We start from the raw sequence: 18,475 nt of genomic DNA, 5'->3' as shown, positions 1-18,475 counted from the left end.
ACTTTCCTTCCTGGAAATGGCTGACCTTCCCCAGATCCATTCCTATCTCAGTCAGCTTTTGGATGCAGTCACATCCCCTGATTTTGTGGTTGCATTTAAGATCACTGATAAGCTTGTGTTTCATTTTTATTTGCATTTCTGATTTGTATACAGGACCCATTAGATTTATTTCATTTGCAGGGATCTTGTGACTGAGTCAGAGTTCAAAAGCTTTACTTGGAGCAGCTCATCTAACATAACTCTTTGGTATTTTGAAACATTTCCTGAGCATATTTTGTTCTAGTTTGTTCCAAGTGTTGGCCCTATGTTTCCTTTGTTGGGGTTGCCACTGCTGTTCCTTGCCCTGTTGACTTCAGATAAGTGGCAGAGCCACACCCTTGACTCTAGGGTCAAGATTTATTGCCTTCTCTTCTGGGTTAAACTTATTTGCTTCTAATTTCTTCTCTACCCCTACCTCCCCTACTTTATTCATAGTAGCATCAAGATAATGGACACAGGTAGGATTTTTTCCAGTGAACTTTAAATTGCCAAGAAGACATTGCAGAATACACATGAGAAAATTAGAGGATGCCAGCAAGCACATGGGGAACCCTCCGCTTCCTGTGCCAGGGCAAGCCTGTTAGACCATTGCCCTTATACTGGCAAGAGATGTGGGGGCAGTTATGGAAGCAGCCAGAAATGATTTGAACTTCCACACAACTTGATCCTAAAATAGATCAAGGAAGTTATATGCAAGTGAACTCTAAATTAAAGTCTTGCTCATTATCCTTTGGAAAACACTGGACTCTGTTTCCTTTTGCCAGTGGAGGAACAAGCTGCTAAGCAGATAAAAACAGAGTATCAGATGGCATCACTCCCTTATACCAGGGGTCAGGGGATCCTGAGACCAGCTGGGCAGGCCTGGACCCATTTGTGTGATTGTCATGGCCTTATTGGCTCTTATATTAGAATTGGTCACCTTGATTCTCTAGGTGACTGACTTGCTATGGTGACAGAATATGTCAGTTTTCTGTTACTGTAATGAATACCTAAGATAATCAGCTTATGAAGAGATCGATTTTGTCTCAGTTTTGCAGTTTTCATTGGCCCCATTGTTTATGGCAAGGGGGGGCATATCATGAGGATGGAACAAAACTGCTCACAATCAGGATGCAAAAGAGAGAGAGGGAGGAAGAAGGGATTGGGGTCCCACTGTCCCCTTCAAAGGCACACCCCCAGTGACTAGAAGACCTACACTCATCCCTGCTTCTTAAAGGTTCCACCACTTCTGATAGTGCTGCAGACTGGAGACAAGGCCTTTAACATGTGGACCTTTGGGGGACATTCTAGATCCAAGCTATAACACTAACCACCTTGTTTTCTGCCCCACATCTTTGTGCTTCATTCCCTGCATCACCCTCTCTACCTCCTAGAGGACATCCAGTACTTCAGCAGGAAAGAGCAGAGAGGGTTACAGGGAGAACACATGGCTTGAAGGAAGAGAGCTCCATTAGGAAGCAGAACATTGGGTGCTCTGTTTAGTGTTTTCCTACTTGTGAATTTTCTTGCTTGTTCTATTGAATGCATCAGTCTGACTCTACTGTTGATTATAACAAAAGTTGGTTACTTAATCTCAGATTGATCTGTCTCTATAAGTGTGTTGAAAAACAAAAATAACCAGATTAATAAATACAATAATAATAACAAAAGAAAAGACAACTGGCTTTCAGTCCTGGCTTTCTCTGCTTTACTAGGCTCTTTAACGTTGTGCAAGGCTAGATACTTTCTGGGTCTGGGGGTCCTCAAATTTAAATGAGGGTTTTGAGCCCTAAGTGACTTCTAAGGCCCATACCACCCCAACTATTTCATTTCACTGCTTAGGTAGCTGATCTTCATGGTGGTTTTCCCAGACTGTCCTTGAGCTTCCCTTAGCTTTCCCAGCCTGACAGCTTCCCACAGACTCTTGTACCTCATCTGCATCATCTTTTGCCAGGAGCTTTATCCCCCTACCTTCTCTTCCTTCTTGTTTCATCCCATTCATCCTTCTCCACACCGACCAGTGGTCCACTGTTTTCCAGTATTCTATGTGCAGGGTTGTTCTTATGGCATCTTTATCAGCCATATCTTTTCCAAAATCTGATCTCTATCCTTAGTCCATATCCATAACTACAGGAATTTCTCCCAAAGTTGCTTCCAAATTGAAGTCCTAGACTTCTTCCTTAAACCAGATCCCTTCCCAGCATCCACTTTCTTGTGTCACTAGACCCATCTTTCTGTCAGTTTTCCAACATGTCAATTTTTAATCTTGCCTCTTAGAATCTGTCCCTTCTCTTGCTCCATACCCCCCATTTAAAAATTCTGCAGTCCGTTCAGTCTGCCTTTATGTTATATATCCTATTTTCTCTGTTACTACTGCCTCCACTAATTCAGTGTCACAGTAAATCACTGTCATGAACTCTTGCTGATTTCCTTTTGCTAATCTCTTTCATGCCTCTGAAAAGACATTTCATCAAAATCCACTATTATCTAATGGCGAATCCTCTTAATCTAGTCTTTTCCTCACCCCTTGTAGCCAGCCTATCATGTACTTGACTCTCAAAACCCACTTTTTAATCCTCCTGCTGACTTTTACCCATGCTGTCCCTTATTAGGGTTCTGTTCCTGTACCTCCCCAAGGGCCCTCAGCCTTTCTGTCTTTGTGGGCAGAGCTTTAGACCTGATGTCACACACAGTGATTCTTTCAAAGGAGTCTTCTGCCCTTGTTCCTGTCAAAATAGAAGACACTTACAAATACTTGTTGAAAGACTGAGGAAATGATTTTACACTTTCCTCTTAGTACTTGGTGTTGCTGCCTTGCTACCTTGCTGTTTAGTCATAGAGCCTATTTTAGCTGGTAAACTCAGCCAGACTAAATCTCCATGTCTCCACAGTTGGCCTTCCACTCTGCTTTGTTGGCAAAGTCCAGGGACACAAACTGGCTGGCACATACTAGGCACACAGTAAATTTTGATTGAGTGCATGGACATCCTCTTGCCTGTGTGTGTTGCTGGGGAATGAATCCAGAGCCTCATGCATGCTAGGCAAGTGCTGTTCCATAGAGCTACATCCCCAGCCCTTAAGGTATAGCCTAAAAATTCACACAGAGTGTGTACTTCTTATAACTTATTTCTGCTATTAGAACATGAAAAGATAACTATTGGCTTTTTTGCATTGGAGTGATGTAGTTCTCAGTTTTCATAAATGTGTACTATTACTATTTCCAGAAGTGTAGATTTTTTTTTATAAACTTCTAGATGCAACACTTTTAAAAAAATCTCAATATTGCATTTTTCATTCAGTTTCATTCATTCAGGTTCTCTTGGCTTTAGACAATTTTGATTAATTTTCTAACACTACTCTTCAGAGGCTGTTTTGTGAAATGTGATTCTGTCAGACTGAACTAGATTCTTTGAAGACCTGTTCTGCAAGGGAAACCATTTAGGAGATCTTGCTTATCAGAAGTTTTACTGTTTTCAGTTAGACAGTGTGTAGTCCAAGAAACTAAATATAACTATACCTGTCAGACTCTTCAATTCTAGACTTTGTGTAGTGAACAGAAATATTTGAGAATAAATGACTACCCTGAAATGAGAATTAAAGTTTGTTATGTACAGTTGCTTAATCAACATAGCTATTAATAGTTATCATTGGATTCAGTTGCCATCCCTTCTCTAAAGATTTGGTGACAAGTGAGGTTTGGAGACTAATATGGTATCTTATCTGAACTCTTCCTCCTCATTGGGGACTTTTTGAGACACCTCACTGGGTAATTGCCCTGTGTAATTTGCCCTAAAATGTTATACTTCTGGCTTCAGGGCCTTTCTGGCATATGTAACTTAGTCAAACACATGAGTCTCAACTTTCACATATTCTGCTTTGGAATAAACTAACCCACACTTTTACATATATTATGTCTTGATACTCTTCAGCATCTTGTTATATATCAAAATGGGTCTTTTGTGAATCCATCAGTAAACAGATTTTTAAGTTATTATGTGACCTTGGTGCCTGCTGGCCAATAGTTCAAGTTTAATAGTAGTGCCATCTCTGATTGCAAGGTTTTGCAGGTATGGTTATTGGAGTTTTATTATACCTCACTTTACTTCTTTCATAAAAATAGCAAAACAAAAATGAAAATGTCAGTAAGAAGTTTTGGCTTTTAGAAGTTAATACAGTTGAGCTGAGGATGTAGCTCAGTGTTAAAGTGTTTGCCTAGCATGCATGAGCCCTGGGGTTCAGTCCCTAGTACTGCCAAAATAAGAAAAAGTTAATACAATTGAGACCAAGGTGGAGTGGAATTCAGGCACATGGAAAGCAGTATGTCTTTGACTTCATTTGGTAAATGTACCTAAGCCTACTAGTCTACTCTGTCACTTATGAAAGAAAAGAAGGTAAGGTACAAGTATGAAATGTTGAAACTATGTTCAAAGACGGGATTTAAAAGGGCATATGTAATTAGTTTTCCAGTATGGCTTAATGTCCTGAGCTAGAACTTGCCTAATAAAATGTAGTTCCATTGTTTAGCTCTCTCATTTTGCCTTACAAGTGCATTTTTAGGAAATGTTCAGCTGAAAGTCTTCATAGAGCATGCTGATCACTTGGTTTTTGTGGAAGGCTTTTTACCCCACTCTGCCTAATGCTCCATCCTGGAGGGAATAGATGAGACCAGCCACCCAGCCTGCAAGCCTGCCCACTTTCCTACTCTGTGCTGGCTGCATTCTCAGTCTGACCCAAAGAGAGAGTTTATGTGTATTTATGTGTGTTTATATGTGCATGGGGGGCGTTTAAGCATGTGTGTGGTGGCACAGAGAGGGCTTGTTTTTAAACCTCTCTTAATGTTGCTATTGCTTTTTATTTTCATAAAAAACAGGTCACTGGGCAGTACATCATTGACAGCCCTCTGAGTCAGAAACTATAAACCTGAATTACTTTAAGAGAGTTGCCAATTATAATGTGGATCTACCATAATTTGTCCAGTCATTCCCTGATTGTTGACTTTCACTTTATTTCTAGTATTTGGACTTTGTTTATAGTATCTTTTGTCATAAACTTTCAAAACTTTTTAATGTTATTTATGCTTTTATCTTTATAACATGTAGTTGTTCTTACATAGCAGTACTTTTTTTGTTAATTTCACTCTGATGTTTTTGTTTTTGACACTAACATGAATGGGATTTTTTTCTTGTCATTTTCAACTAGATAAGCTAACAGGGAGAAATGCTATTGATTTGTATATACTCGTTTTGTTTCTAGCCAACTTACTAAATTCTTTCCAATTTTTAGTCTTTTGAGTTTTCCAGGAATATTATATCACCTTCACATAGGGATAATTTTATCTCTTTCCAATTCTTATTCCATTTTTCTCTTTCCTAGTTAACCTAGTTAGCTAGGACTTTTGTTAAAGTTGATTAAACCCCTCTTCAGGTAAAAATCACATCTTCTTGGAGTCTGAGCTGCAGATGGATCCCTGTTGCTCTGTGCCATGGTTCTTCTTATGTAATATCGAATTTCTTCTCCACAGCAGAAACAGTGTGTATCAAATGACCTCACAGGCAGTATTCCACAGACTCTCTTTCCAACTAGATTCTGAACTCTTTAGATTTGGAGATATTTCCCTTATCATATCCCCCACAGAGCCTACCAGAGAACTGGGCACAGTTTGTAAACACGTGTTGAACTGTTGAAATGTGTTGAAGGTGTTCCTACTGTGTTCCTCTCAGGACTCCCAGTGTCTTCTTGAAGCCAGCTCCATCCTAATTAGAATCTAGGTCTTAATGACCATAGTATTCTTTACCCAAATGGCCTTTAGACCAGAGAAGTTCCCCTTAGATTTTTTCAGCGTCAGCATCAACTGGAGAACTTGCAATGCTGGGGTGAGCCTGAGAATTTAGCATTTCTAAGTTAGAATGCTGCAGGTCCAGGCAATTCAGTTTGAGAATCACTGCTCTGAACTCCATGGTGACCTAATGGATGCAAGGCTAAGATTTTTTTTTTCTTATAGTGCAGGGGACTAAACTCAGGGCCTTATACTTGCTAGGCAAGTGTTTTCCCACTGAGCTCCCCTAGAGCCCCTTAGAATTTTTGCATAAACAAGTCAGATTTTTTTTTTTTTTTTTTTTTTTTTTTTTTGCGGTGCTGGGGATTGAACCCAAGGCCTTGTGCTTGCAAGGCAAGCACTCTACCAACTGGGCTATCTCCCCAGCCCAACAAGTCAGATTTTTGTGGTAGTCATAAGTTCTGCTTATCTAGCCAGGTTCCCTTCACCCCACCTGAGGAGCATCTGTCCCAGGCTCCTTCCTGCCACAGTGAGTTTGTGCACTGAAAGTTATATAATACATTTCAGGGGCACATTATATAGGATAGGAGACTCTGTAATGAAAAGCATTTCTTAAACTTAATAAAAATTTACTCCCCTTTGCATTTCCTCAGCTTCTGCACTTAGATATCTTCATGAAAACAGAATAATCCATCGGGATCTAAAACCAGAAAACATCGTTCTGCAGCAAGGAGAGCAAAGAGTGAGTGACCTTCCTATACTCAGGAAGTCTTGGGAGCTGCCTCAGGGAAGCTGCCCTGGTAGAGAAAGAACATGTTTTGTAGGTTTGTTTATATTCACATTTCCTTGAGTCACATATATTCTCTGGCAATACTTTTTACTTGAAACAAAATTCAGCAAACAGTCCTTACTGGCAGATAGAGGCAGGTTTGAACGGATCACATTGTTAATTGCCCAAGTTGCCGGAATCTGATAAGGAAAATACTGTTTGTTGTCCTACCTTCACTCCCAAACTTTGGGACTAGCGTTTCTTGGATATTGACTTATTGTTTTCCATTTGTTTTAAGAGCCTCAAATTTTAATACTAAAATGGAAATCAACTGTAAATTGGTTGTCAGTGTATCTGAGAAAAGACATTTGGAAATGTCATTTACTGATCTCAAGCTTTGTCCAGCCAGGCGTCTCCCAGAATTCTTATGACTCTCTTGATTGGCTGCCCTGCTTAGGTGCAGTGGTAATCTCCATACAGGACTTGACGCTGTTTTTGACTGGGCTGATGAAGGGAATACAGCAGCTCAGCTCCTGGGTCACTAATCCCTCCTGATATAGCTCAGACGGCATCCTAGGCTGACTCTTGTCTATGACCTTCCAGGGCATACTCATTCTTGTTGGTAGTTCTAAAATTTGAGAACTAAAGTATTTCCTGAGAAGGGGCTGGCCTGATCTCTCATATTAAGAAGGCCAGGTTTAGCAATCTTGAGGGCTGGTCCATGACCAGTTAATTTTGGCCTTTTTGTGATTGGTGGCAGAATGAGGGAGAATATATGCCTAGCATTTTTACAGTGATTGTTTTCTCTGCTGTAGTCAGTGTATTCTCCTATGTATCTGGTTCTTAGGAATCTAGGATCTAATATCCTCTGGGAATTCAGAAATATCTCTGCTCTAATGATAAATTATCTGAATCTTTGTAGAAAGACAACACATTTTGGTAACCCTCAGATTTCTCCTTCTCCCTTTTTTTTTTTTTTTTTTTCAGTTAATACACAAAATTATTGACCTAGGATATGCCAAGGAACTGGATCAGGGCAGTCTTTGTACCTCCTTTGTGGGGACCCTGCAATACCTGGTAAGAAATGGGATTTACATGTATGCTTATGAGTTTCTCTCGTTTGTGGGGCTCTTCTCCATCCTTAACTGCCTGCATCTAGGTCTCGCCTGATTCCTGGATGTTTCCTAGATATATAGAAATTGCCTCATGAGCTCAGAAGCATCATCTGCTCAAGTCAACATATTCTGCCAACAGATGCCTCCAGAAGGAGGTAATCTTCTCTGATGTCAGAAGGGCTGAGCCAGTGTGCCTTTACACAGAACTGTAACCTCACTGTCCTTCAGTATTTTATCTGGAAGTAAAGGGTTTTATCTGTGGTTATGCTAGTCTATAGAAGCCATGATTTCCATGCGGTGTCTCAGGATCCACTGAGGTGGAGTCCAGGCTCAGCTCTTCAGCCTTCTTTGCTTTATGTGATCTGAGTTCTGAATCACTCATTCATTCAGAAATATTGGTCTAGTATAGTCTGTATGCCATGTGCTGTGCTCAGAGCTGGTGATGCAGTGAGAAAGAAGGTAAGCACTTCCCTGTTCTTCAGGAGCTTAGAATTTAGCAAGAAAGCAGGTGTTAACTTGATATACAGGTAACTAAGAATTACATTGCAGTGAGCCTTGCAGAGGAAAACTGCAGTATGTTACAGGGATGTATAGGACCTAGCCTAGTTGGGGCCTTGGAAGATCAGTAGGTAGAGGGGCTAGAAGTTAAGGGCAAAGGTAGAGGGAGGGGAGATTTTGGGTCAAGGGACAGCACATTGGAAGACTCAAGAGTATGACTGAGACCTAAAGAAGGAAGAGGGGGTCTGAAGTTGATGCTGGGGAAGGAGAGAGAGGACAGACTGAGGGCTTATTACCTGGGTTAAAAGTTAGACTATATCCTAATACCTCTGGAACATCATTGAAGAGCTCTACCCTGGTGAAGAAGCAGGCTTTGAAAAGACTGCTCTCAGTTTGGTGTACAGAATGAATTGAACTGAACAAGAGAGACAAGCAGTAAGAAGGCTATTTCCATAGGCCCATTGAGAGCTAGTGGTAGCAGTGAGGTGGTTCAGGATGATAGATACAAAAAGTTGAAAGCTAGATGAGCTTAAGTATCCTCCTATTTTTTAAATAAGTTATTCTCTTTCTGCATGCATTAATATTTCTTGTGTATCCTACCAGTGATACTACTGAACTCTGTTTATCACCTGCTCTGTGGAATAGAGATTTCCTGGTGGTGACTTGTGGGCAGCTGTGATTCAGGCATTTGTATCCATATAACATGCAGTTATGTTTGTCCTGCTGAATAGCTGCAGGAGTCCTCATCAGCTCAGCTGCATCAGCTCAGCTGCGGTTAGGGGGACCCCATGCTGTGACCAGTAGCTCACCTTTGTGAATTAAAACATCTGTCCATAACCAGACCCAGAGATTGACCTGACCATCCCTAAATTTCTTCTCCCATCATGGACTACCTGACCTTTCTGTGTCACATTTCTACCCACATTGTACACAGTTCTGTCTCCCTTGCTCATGAAATCCTTTCGGTAATGTCTCTGTCCCCTGCTCATGCAACAAACCTTCTGAGGCCAGTTCTGGCCCCACCTGGGCTTTGGTGCCTTCCTGGGTCACCCCAGCTCTCTCAGCTTTGGAGGAAGTCAGGCATCTAGCTTTTTCCTGCCCGATTGTAAATATCCCATTCCACTGTGTGGCCACTTGTTACTTGGTTCAGGAGATTCAGTTAGCATTTAATACATGTATTGTTCATTTGGTATGCACAGCCTGGTATTATTTTCCTATCTTCCCATTTCTACACAGCACCCACAACTGGGTCCTGCATTGATTTAGTTTTCAATAAACACTTGAAATTCTGCAACCCTCATTTTTAAAGGGGAGAAATTAAAGCACAGTGAAATGCATAATAATTTACTGTGACCTACCACATATAATCCCTCGGGGCCCTGACTCCTTAGCTCTTCTCTCAGCACTTAATGACTGTGTGAGGTACAGAAAAATCTTAAGTACCTCCAGCTAGACCGCCATCCTCAGGTGGTCGTCACCTCACCCTTGAGTGGATGTGCTAGACCCCTTTGAAGGAGCCAGGAGGGAGCGGGGCAGAGAGGGGCATGATTAGATGAGCTGGTTGGCCTTCCTGCTGTGGCTTCTCAGAAGAGAGAGCAGCTTAGGTCTGCCTCCATCTTGTGTTGTTGTAGGCCCCGGAACTGCTAGAGCAGCAGAAGTACACAGTGACTGTGGACTACTGGAGCTTCGGCACCTTGGCCTTCGAGTGCATCACAGGCTTCCGGCCTTTCCTCCCTAACTGGCAGCCTGTGCAGTGGTGAGTGAGAGCCCAGATGGGGAAGGCTGCCTAGTAGACAGAGTGACCCCTGCCTCTGTTCATTTCTTTCACTTTGTCCCCAGTTCACTGGGTGCCCCCAAGCTGGACCTGAGTGGTCTGTGTTCGGTCTCCTGAGAGGAAAGCATACAGCAAATGGGCATTTCAAACTCCACAAACCTAGAAAAATGGAGTGGCTGTTGAGTAACAGCTTTAAATTTAATACTGTGTGAGTGCTATTTGTTCTGTGTTCAGCAGTAACAAATCAGCCTGCTTGTCCACTATTAAGTGAATGTGTGCACTTGAAATGCTGTGCATTAGTAAACAAATAAAGCATACACACATATTACACATGAAATACTTACATGAAAATTTATTGTGGACAAATTGTAGTGCACCTTAATACACATTTTTTTTTTTTTTTTTAAAGAGATTGAATCTCACTGTATTGCCAGACTGACCCAGAGCTCCTGGGCTCAAGTGCAAGTAACTGAAGACTAAAGGTGTGTGCCAGCATGCCTGGCCTGAATATAAACTTTTGTTTAAAAAGTATAAGAAAGTGGCTTTAAGTGTGAATGTAATAAATTATTTAAAAAAAAAAGATTTTTAGGGGCTGGGGCTGTGGCTCAGCAGTGGAGCGCTTGCCTCACACAAGTGAAGCACTGGGTTCGATCCTCCTACCACATAAAAATAAATGCAATAAAAGTATTGTGTCCAACTACAACTGAAAATATTTTTAAAAAAGATTTTTAATAAAAAAAGGATACAATTAAGGTTTTAAAAACTACTCTGTTCTTTAACATTTTTTAGTAGTTATAAAAGCAATGTGTTGTTTATGACATGTAACTTAATCATCACACCAAAAATGTAAATGAGGTAATACATATGATAAGTAGCTTGATTTAGGCATTCCACAATATATATGTATTTCAAAACATGTTACACATAGAAAATATGTACAATATTTACTTATCAGTTAAAATAACTTCAGGTGCTGGAGGGAAAAAAAAAGGTTGATCATTATTAAAATACATGATTTAAAAATTAACATTCCCCCCAATCAAGTAGCTTTCATTGAAAATTACTTCTTGGGAAGCTACACACTAATTCAAATGATGCTGTTGTTGCTCAAAAGTTTTTTATTTCAAGGCTTTTGTTTATTTGTTTGTTTTTGGGGTTTTTTTAGCAGTAATAAGTTTGTATGGTTCAAACTTCAAAAGTATGTAAGAGTATGTACTAAAAAGTCATCTCATACCGGTCTCCAACCCGGTCCCCTTCCCCACCTGATTCCACTGGGTTTTGTTTGCTTCCAAGGATGTTTTTAGACCCACTCAACCAAATTGGCCTATATTTATTGGTTCATTTTTGCATCCCCCCTCCTTTTTTATACCACTGGTGGCATAATTTGAACACTTTCTTCCACATGCTAATTTCCTTCAAAGCCAATTTATCCACAACACAAAAAATCCTTGTCTTGAGCCTAAATAGTACTGCCCAATTTGATTACTTCAGATAAATTGTTTTGTTTTTGTGATTTTGGAAGATACAGATAATATTTTTTAAAAGACACAACTATAATCAGACAGTCTGGGAATAATCACTGAACATTTTTGTGTATCTTCAGTCTCTTCAGCGTGTGCCTGTTTTATAATTTTTAAAAATAAAAATAGGTTATTTTACATACTCTGATATACCTTGCTTTTCACTAATATTGGAACTACTTTATATTTTTCTACATTATTTGAATGTCCATGTGGTACTCCATTGAGTGTCTGACTACACTGTAGTTTATTTAACTTGTGCTGTGTTTTGGAAGCTTGGGTGGTTTATAATTGTTACTTCTTAAAATAAAACAGAAATAACATCCTTGTAGGTAAATCCTTGTGCATCCATAGTTATTTCCCTAGGATAAATTCCTAGGAATGGAATTAACAGATCAAAGAATATGCACATTTTAAAGGCTTTGATGTGTATTACACTGCTTGCCAAAAAGGTTATTTAAATATAACTTCTTCCAGGAACACACAAAGCTGTCCTCTTCTCCACACCATTGCCATTGGCTGTTGTCCTCTTTCTAAATATCTTTCTGGAAATAGTAAAGACATTAACTTTTCAAAGGACAAGTGTTTACATCATGAGAATGTTTACTGATAAGAATAAAATGTAGTCTCTGAAATGAGTTCTAGAAGAAAGGTTTTATGTGATGGCGGCCAATTCCATATTTGTATCCCAGACACTGATAATGTAAAGAGGACAGAGGTGAAGTCCCTTTACTTGAAGATTCTAGCAAAGTGGCAAAGTATGCCCTCCTGTGGTGACTTATGGAGAAGACTTTTTTAAGGTGCATAGATTCTGGAATATTAGGGACTTTCATAAGTATAGGCATGAAACCATCAGGAAAACAGCTTGAAATTATTTGTGCATCTATAGTGATTTTAATTAACCAAGGGATTATTGCATTTCTTCAATTCAGATGTTGAACTTTTCCGTTATTTATAACAGGATGGGTTAAGATCCATTAAAACTAGAGGAACAAATGTTCTTGAAAATATCTCTAATGGCTCAGCATCTTCACAATAAGTCTATTGTTTCCAGAATCTTCTTCCAAGAACTACTCTCATCGTTGCTAGAAGGCCAGGTGGTCACAGTAATTTCAGAACAGGAGAAATTTTGAAATCAATTTTAGGATCAGCCTAAAAAATAAGTTTTTCATTGAATGTGTTCTTTTGTAATTTTCTATTGATAGACTGTTTTCTATAGGAGGACCATCCCATTTCATTTAGAAAGCCTGGGGGCCCCTGATTTCCACTTATCACAGTTTCTGCCAGAGGTGGAAACTGCAAGACTGTGCCAGACACCAGCTCTTCTGTGTCTCATGCATGCTTCAGATAAGCCAGTTCATTTGCCAGCGAGAACTATTCAGGACAATAGAATTTTTAATTTGAATTTCCCAGGAGTTTCAGGAAGAGATGTATTTGTACATTTAGTCAGAGCAGAAAGTCCATCAGTAATTTTCAGTCCCTAATTCTTCCATTCCAGTTGTGTGACCTCAGACAGATCACTTCATCTTCATCTCCTTATCACCAAGTGTTGGACTAAAAATAACATCACCACAAGGTTATCATAGCAACTAAGGAAACCATGGCAAAGTACTTAATTATCTATGAAACTGAAATATAAGGTGGTGTTCTTGTTATCAAGAAGGATGGAAGCCAGTTGGTTTTAAATTTCTTTCCTTTAAATACCACTTCAGATACCCCAAGAAGTTCCATAGGTTGGGAAATAGAAAAGTTCATTTCTCCATAGAAAAAAATATTTAGCAATACACATTTAGAGGGAAGTATGTATACATGTGCACATGTATATTTCATGTAAATGTGACCTGTATTTGTTAATCTTGATTGAAGTCCTAATTTTAGCCTCTATCAAAACATGAGAGCTTATATTCAGTGAAATGGAAAGTAGAGAAAATGAAAAGGAAGAGCCAAGAATGAGAGTTCTGTTGTCTGTAGAACTCAGGGCACAAGATGGTGAATGACCACTAGGGGCTATCCTTTAAAAATTCATTTAGGTAGTACTGTGACCATTCTTGTAATATGGTGTTGGGTATCAAAACAGGGCCTTGCACAGCTGAGTACATGCTCTACCACTGAGCTACACCTCCCCCACTCTACTAACCATTCTTAAACTTTCAAAGAAACCATCCTACCAGGATACTAACCATTATTCCAAAAGATTAAATACCCATTTGGGGCTATAAGTCAACTTTATATTTGTAAAGTGATGTTACAAATGTTAAATGGCTCTTGACCACTGAGTGACTTAAGGGACATAATAATGGCTTATTTGCAGGCACTCAAAAGTCCGGCAAAAGAGTGAGATGGACATTGTTGTTAGTGAAGACTTGAATGGAGCGGTGAAGTTTTCAAGCTCATTACCCTACCCCAATAATCTTAACAGGTAAGGTACCATGGTACTTTACTGTATATTTTTCTTCCTTTTTTTTCCAGAAATACAAGTTTCAGGTAACATCTGATAACTTTGAAATAGACCATCCTGTGACTAAGAACCTGATGAAATCCATCTCAATCTTAAACATAGGATGGAGTCCCACCCCTCATCTCCCTAGAATCATCATTTCTCTCTCTCTCTCTCTCTCTCTCTCTCTCTCTCTCTCTCTCTCTCTCTCTCTCTCTCTCTCTCTCTCTCTCTCTCTCTCTCTCTCTCTATTTTTATTCATTTATTGGTTGCTTTGCCCTGAACCGAGGGCACTAGTCTTTACCTTATATTACATTCAGTTCTGTGTGAGCTTTATCTTATTTTCCATAGTAAGTCTTTTAAGGGCAACAAATTGTACCTTATTTCTCTTTGCACTCCTCATCTGGCCTAATGCTGTATTAAGAGTCAACAAATCTTTGTAGTTTGAATGGCTTGAATGGCATTCCAGTCTAGTCGTAGAGCCCAAATACAAGCAGCTAATTAAGTTGTCAGAATTGTGTCATAGTACAGAGGAAAGTTACAAGGCCCAGGGAATGATGATTGTGAGTATTTAAAGGTATGTTGTGGAATAGAGTTATGTGGGTGATTTTGGATGTGTTGGAACCTTTGGGGAGGGTCTGGGAGAATGTGTAGATTGAGAACAGGTGAAAAGGTTAGAGAAAGGAAGTTCAGAGGGGAAAGACTGGGCAAGCAAAGGCACTTTGGAGAGGTGTGAGTAGCTATATGGGCCTCAGGGAAGGACTTGAGTGCATCCAGGAAGCAGGTGCTGGAGGTCCAAGAGAAGGAGTTTGAATTTTGTCATGTGCACCCACTGTATGCTGAATTCAGCAGCACAGGGTCTAGGTTGTGAGGTGGGCAAGTGATTACTTATAAAACACTCCCCCTGCTCAGTGCTGTGGATGGAACCCAGAGCTTCATGCATGGTAGGCAGGTGCTCTACCACTAAACCACACCCAGCCCTAAAGCACATTTTAAAAGCTTCACAGTTCATTCTCATGTAGCCAGTTGGAAATATGTACTGGTCATGAGTAGGAAATCCCTGATTTAGGGGAACTGTTAGCAGGTCAAGAGAGGAGGGATGAGCACGTGAATAATTAAATTGGTTTGAAATGTTTAGGGATTCTTGTTTCTCTCTCAGATTAATACATTTTAATTTTCAATAACCACTTATTGGCTGCCACCTATGTGCATAACAGCAAGGCACATGCAGGGTCACACTTTTAAATTCACACATAAAGGCATCCTGAGACTCACTGGCATATCTCTTCCTACATTGTGCTTTTCTCAGCATACTGGCAGAGCGACTGGAGAAGTGGCTGCAGCTGATGCTTATGTGGCACCCCCGGCAAAGAGGCACAGATCCCCAGTATGGTCCCAATGGCTGCTTCAAGGCCTTGGATGACATCTTAAACTTAAAGGTAAATGTGGAGGCAAGATATCCCTGAGGCAACAGCTGAGTCCCAAGTGGGAAATAGCAATCTTATAAGAAAGATTTACACAGGACAAAGCAGGTCATAGGCCAACTTGCTGAATGGAGAAATCTAGGCTCCTCTGACAGTCTTTCCACAAAAGTGAGAGGATAAGACAACTGAGCTCATTGACATTGGCAGTAAGTCCTTATTGCAGGCAAACAGGAATGTAGGAAACATGGCATCCAGCCTCCCTTCCTCAAGTTAGGCCTTCACTTTGTGGGACTGGGAAAGGTTCAGAGTAGTGGAAGATCTTGGCAAATAGATAGGGATCTATGTAAGACGGTTTTTGTTTTGTTTTTTAATATAACATCTGGGTTGTGTTGCAGCTGGTTCATATTTTGAACATGGTAACAGGCACCATTCACACCTATCCTGTGACAGAGGATGAGAGTCTACAGGACTTAAAGGCCAGAATCCAGCAAGATACAGGAATTCCAGAAAAGGACCAGGAGCTACTACAAGAGGCAGGTCTGGCGTTGATCCCCGACAAGCCTGCCATTCAGTGTATTTCAGATGGCAAGGTGAGCTCCTGGCTTCTTGCAGACTACCCTATTTTCCCCTGACTTTGTCTCCTGGGAAACTAATCACACTTGTGGATTGCTACTTTACTATGTTTATTAATCACACAGTGCATATACCTGCTTGCTTTTTTTTTTTTTAAGTTGTGGTATGATATTTCCTGTGTGGCTTAGTAGGAGACACACATCACTTCCATGCTTGACTTGTTTCCAGATCAAAGTGGCTCTCTTTTGCCTTTATTGTCAAAATGATTCTCTACTCTTCTGAGTCACCCAAAACTATTTATGATTACCTGTGTGCACAAAGCTGTTAGGCACCTGTGTTAACTACCTCAATGTGAGACATGGTCCCTACTCATAAAGAGCTTGTAAGCTAACTTATAAAGGTAAAACTAATATATGAGATAACAGTCTTTGCATAGGGAGGTGTACAGTGAACTTCTAAACTGCACAGGAAAGGTATTCAGAGAATAAAATAGAATGCATTGTATTGTAAATAAGGTCAAGGTTCAGGTTATAAGTGTAAAAGGAGTAGGAAAGATGAATTGAGTCATGAAGAAAAGCATCACATCTGCTTAGTACCTGAGGCTAAAGATGATGCTCTTGAAGAACAATGGAAAGTGATCGATCTGAAACCTCTCATGATTAGCTGGGAAGTGGAAGGGTTGGATACACAAGATCTCATTCTGTTCTTACCTCTTTGCAGCTAAATGAGGGTCGCACACTGGACATGGATCTTGTTTTTCTTTTTGACAACAGTAAAATCGCCTATGAGACTCAGATCTCCCCACGACCCCAACCTGAAAGTGTCAGCTGCATCCGTAAGAACATCATTTGTTTAAAAAAAAAAAAATCAGTTGTAATATGTGGGACAAGGCAGAAGAGAGAGACTTGAACCAGGGGAAGAGCTACATAAAGGAAATTCATTTACCCATTCCTAAGAGCAGCTTTCTTAACCTAGGATGTGAAAGGAGTGACCCAAGCAAAAACAAGTCAAGGAGATTTTCAGTTAATTTCAACAGAATAGAGCTTTAAGCAGAGGACAGGGAGTACTGCATATTAGCCATTTTAGTTATTTTTTGAAGTTGCATTTATATTTTAGTGACTAATGTACAAAAGATTGAATATACAGTGAAAAATAAGCAAACCTCTCTTTCCAACTCCTCAGCTTGTGTGTTCCCCTTCCAGAAAAACTGCTGCTATCAAATTTTTGGATATCCACCCAGGCTATTTTTTTCCCCACAAACAAATAGTAGTATATAATATGTACTGTTCTGAACCTCTTTCACTTAAAAATTTATTTTATAGATTTTTTCCCTATTGGTACATATAAAGCTGCCTTGTTTTTTAATAGCTATATAACATTCCATTGCACAAGCATCTCCCTGACACACACACACACACATATATATATACTTAAAATAAATAGACTGGGGATCCAAGGTTTTAGAGATCTCTAGGCTTCTCGCTAGTTTAATTATCTTTAGTACTGTTGGCTGATGCTGTGACTTTATAAAACTACATGTACCTTTAATGTTGTGAACATAAAAGAGTTTCTATTAAAAATAGAAACCTATGGACCTATGTACATGCGGACATGCCTTTAAAGGTTCGCAAAATGTTTCTTCAAATCAAATTAGTAGCTGTTTATTAACCATCTGGTACATGCTTATACTGCTAATAGGCTACATAAAATATTTAAGATAGTAACTAAGTATAACACCAAAAAGGTTATGTAATAGTATAATAATTATAAAAATTTTTAAAATACCAGTGATGTTGCAAAGCAGGATGTGGTTTTTTGCAGGAGAGTTATTCTCTGACAATTGTTCATCTCTTTTTCCAGTTCAGGAACCCAAAAGGAATCTCTCGTTCTGCCAACTGAGGAAAGTGTGGGGCCAGGTCTGGCACAGCATCCAAACCCTGAAGGAGGATTGTAACCGGTTACAGCAGGGACAGCGAGCTGCCATGTATTGTGCCAGACTTTTTTTTTTTTTTTTTTTAACTTAATTTATTTAAAACTCTTTGGTGGCTTTGGCTCTAAGGGAGGTGGCTAAGGCAGGGACCCAGAAGCAACTCTTCTGAGAGACATGAGGGAGACACTGGTTTGGATGGGCGCAAAATGGTTGGGTGGGCTGACTGGAGGGAAGCCCTTTTCAACCTGATGAGGTGAGTGTGGTTGGTATGTGCAGCAGGATTGTAAAACTGAGGGTTGGGTTGGCTGAACTGTGGACAGAATTTGGAAGTCAGAAAAACTCATTGCAATTTGGGTTAGCAAAACTCCTCTGATTATTATGCTGGGTTACAGATGCTTTCCCCAGTTAAGAGAGTTTAATTTATTGACCCTTTGTATAGTAATCCCAATTTTGGTCCAAAACCCCATGTATTACTGAGGGCTAGGAAATTGTCCTTATGGTTATAAGTGGTTGCTTTAATAATAGTCATGATGATGATGATGATTATTATAGCAGGGACCTCCCTAGGTGTTTGAGAGGGGTTTGTTATTATACAGGAAATGGTATTTGGATCCCAAAGATGCTCCATGGTTCTGTTTCTT

The 18,475-nt window shown here is 39.9% G+C and overlaps 1 protein-coding gene across 1 annotated transcript in view; it reads left to right on the top strand.

Moving 5' to 3' along the window:
- The window catches only part of IKBKB (inhibitor of nuclear factor kappa B kinase subunit beta), a 44,660-nt gene that overhangs the window by 16,203 nt on the left and 9,982 nt on the right, over nt 1-18,475 (top strand). Inside the window, exons 6-13 of the mRNA XM_079141542.1 lie at nt 6,448-6,536; nt 7,551-7,640; nt 9,808-9,932; nt 13,782-13,889; nt 15,217-15,346; nt 15,727-15,921; nt 16,625-16,739; nt 17,765-17,888. Of these exons, the coding sequence (XP_078997668.1) occupies nt 6,448-6,536; nt 7,551-7,640; nt 9,808-9,932; nt 13,782-13,889; nt 15,217-15,346; nt 15,727-15,921; nt 16,625-16,739; nt 17,765-17,888 (976 nt within the window). The remainder of the gene's footprint in view (nt 1-6,447; nt 6,537-7,550; nt 7,641-9,807; nt 9,933-13,781; nt 13,890-15,216; nt 15,347-15,726; nt 15,922-16,624; nt 16,740-17,764; nt 17,889-18,475) is intronic.

This window comes from Sciurus vulgaris (genome assembly GCF_902686455.1).
Source record: "Sciurus vulgaris genome assembly, chromosome: 5".
NCBI classification, from domain to species: Eukaryota; Metazoa; Chordata; class Mammalia; order Rodentia; family Sciuridae; genus Sciurus; species Sciurus vulgaris.
Note: the sequence above shows the minus strand (reverse complement) of the source record. Positions and strands in the feature narration are given on the sequence as shown.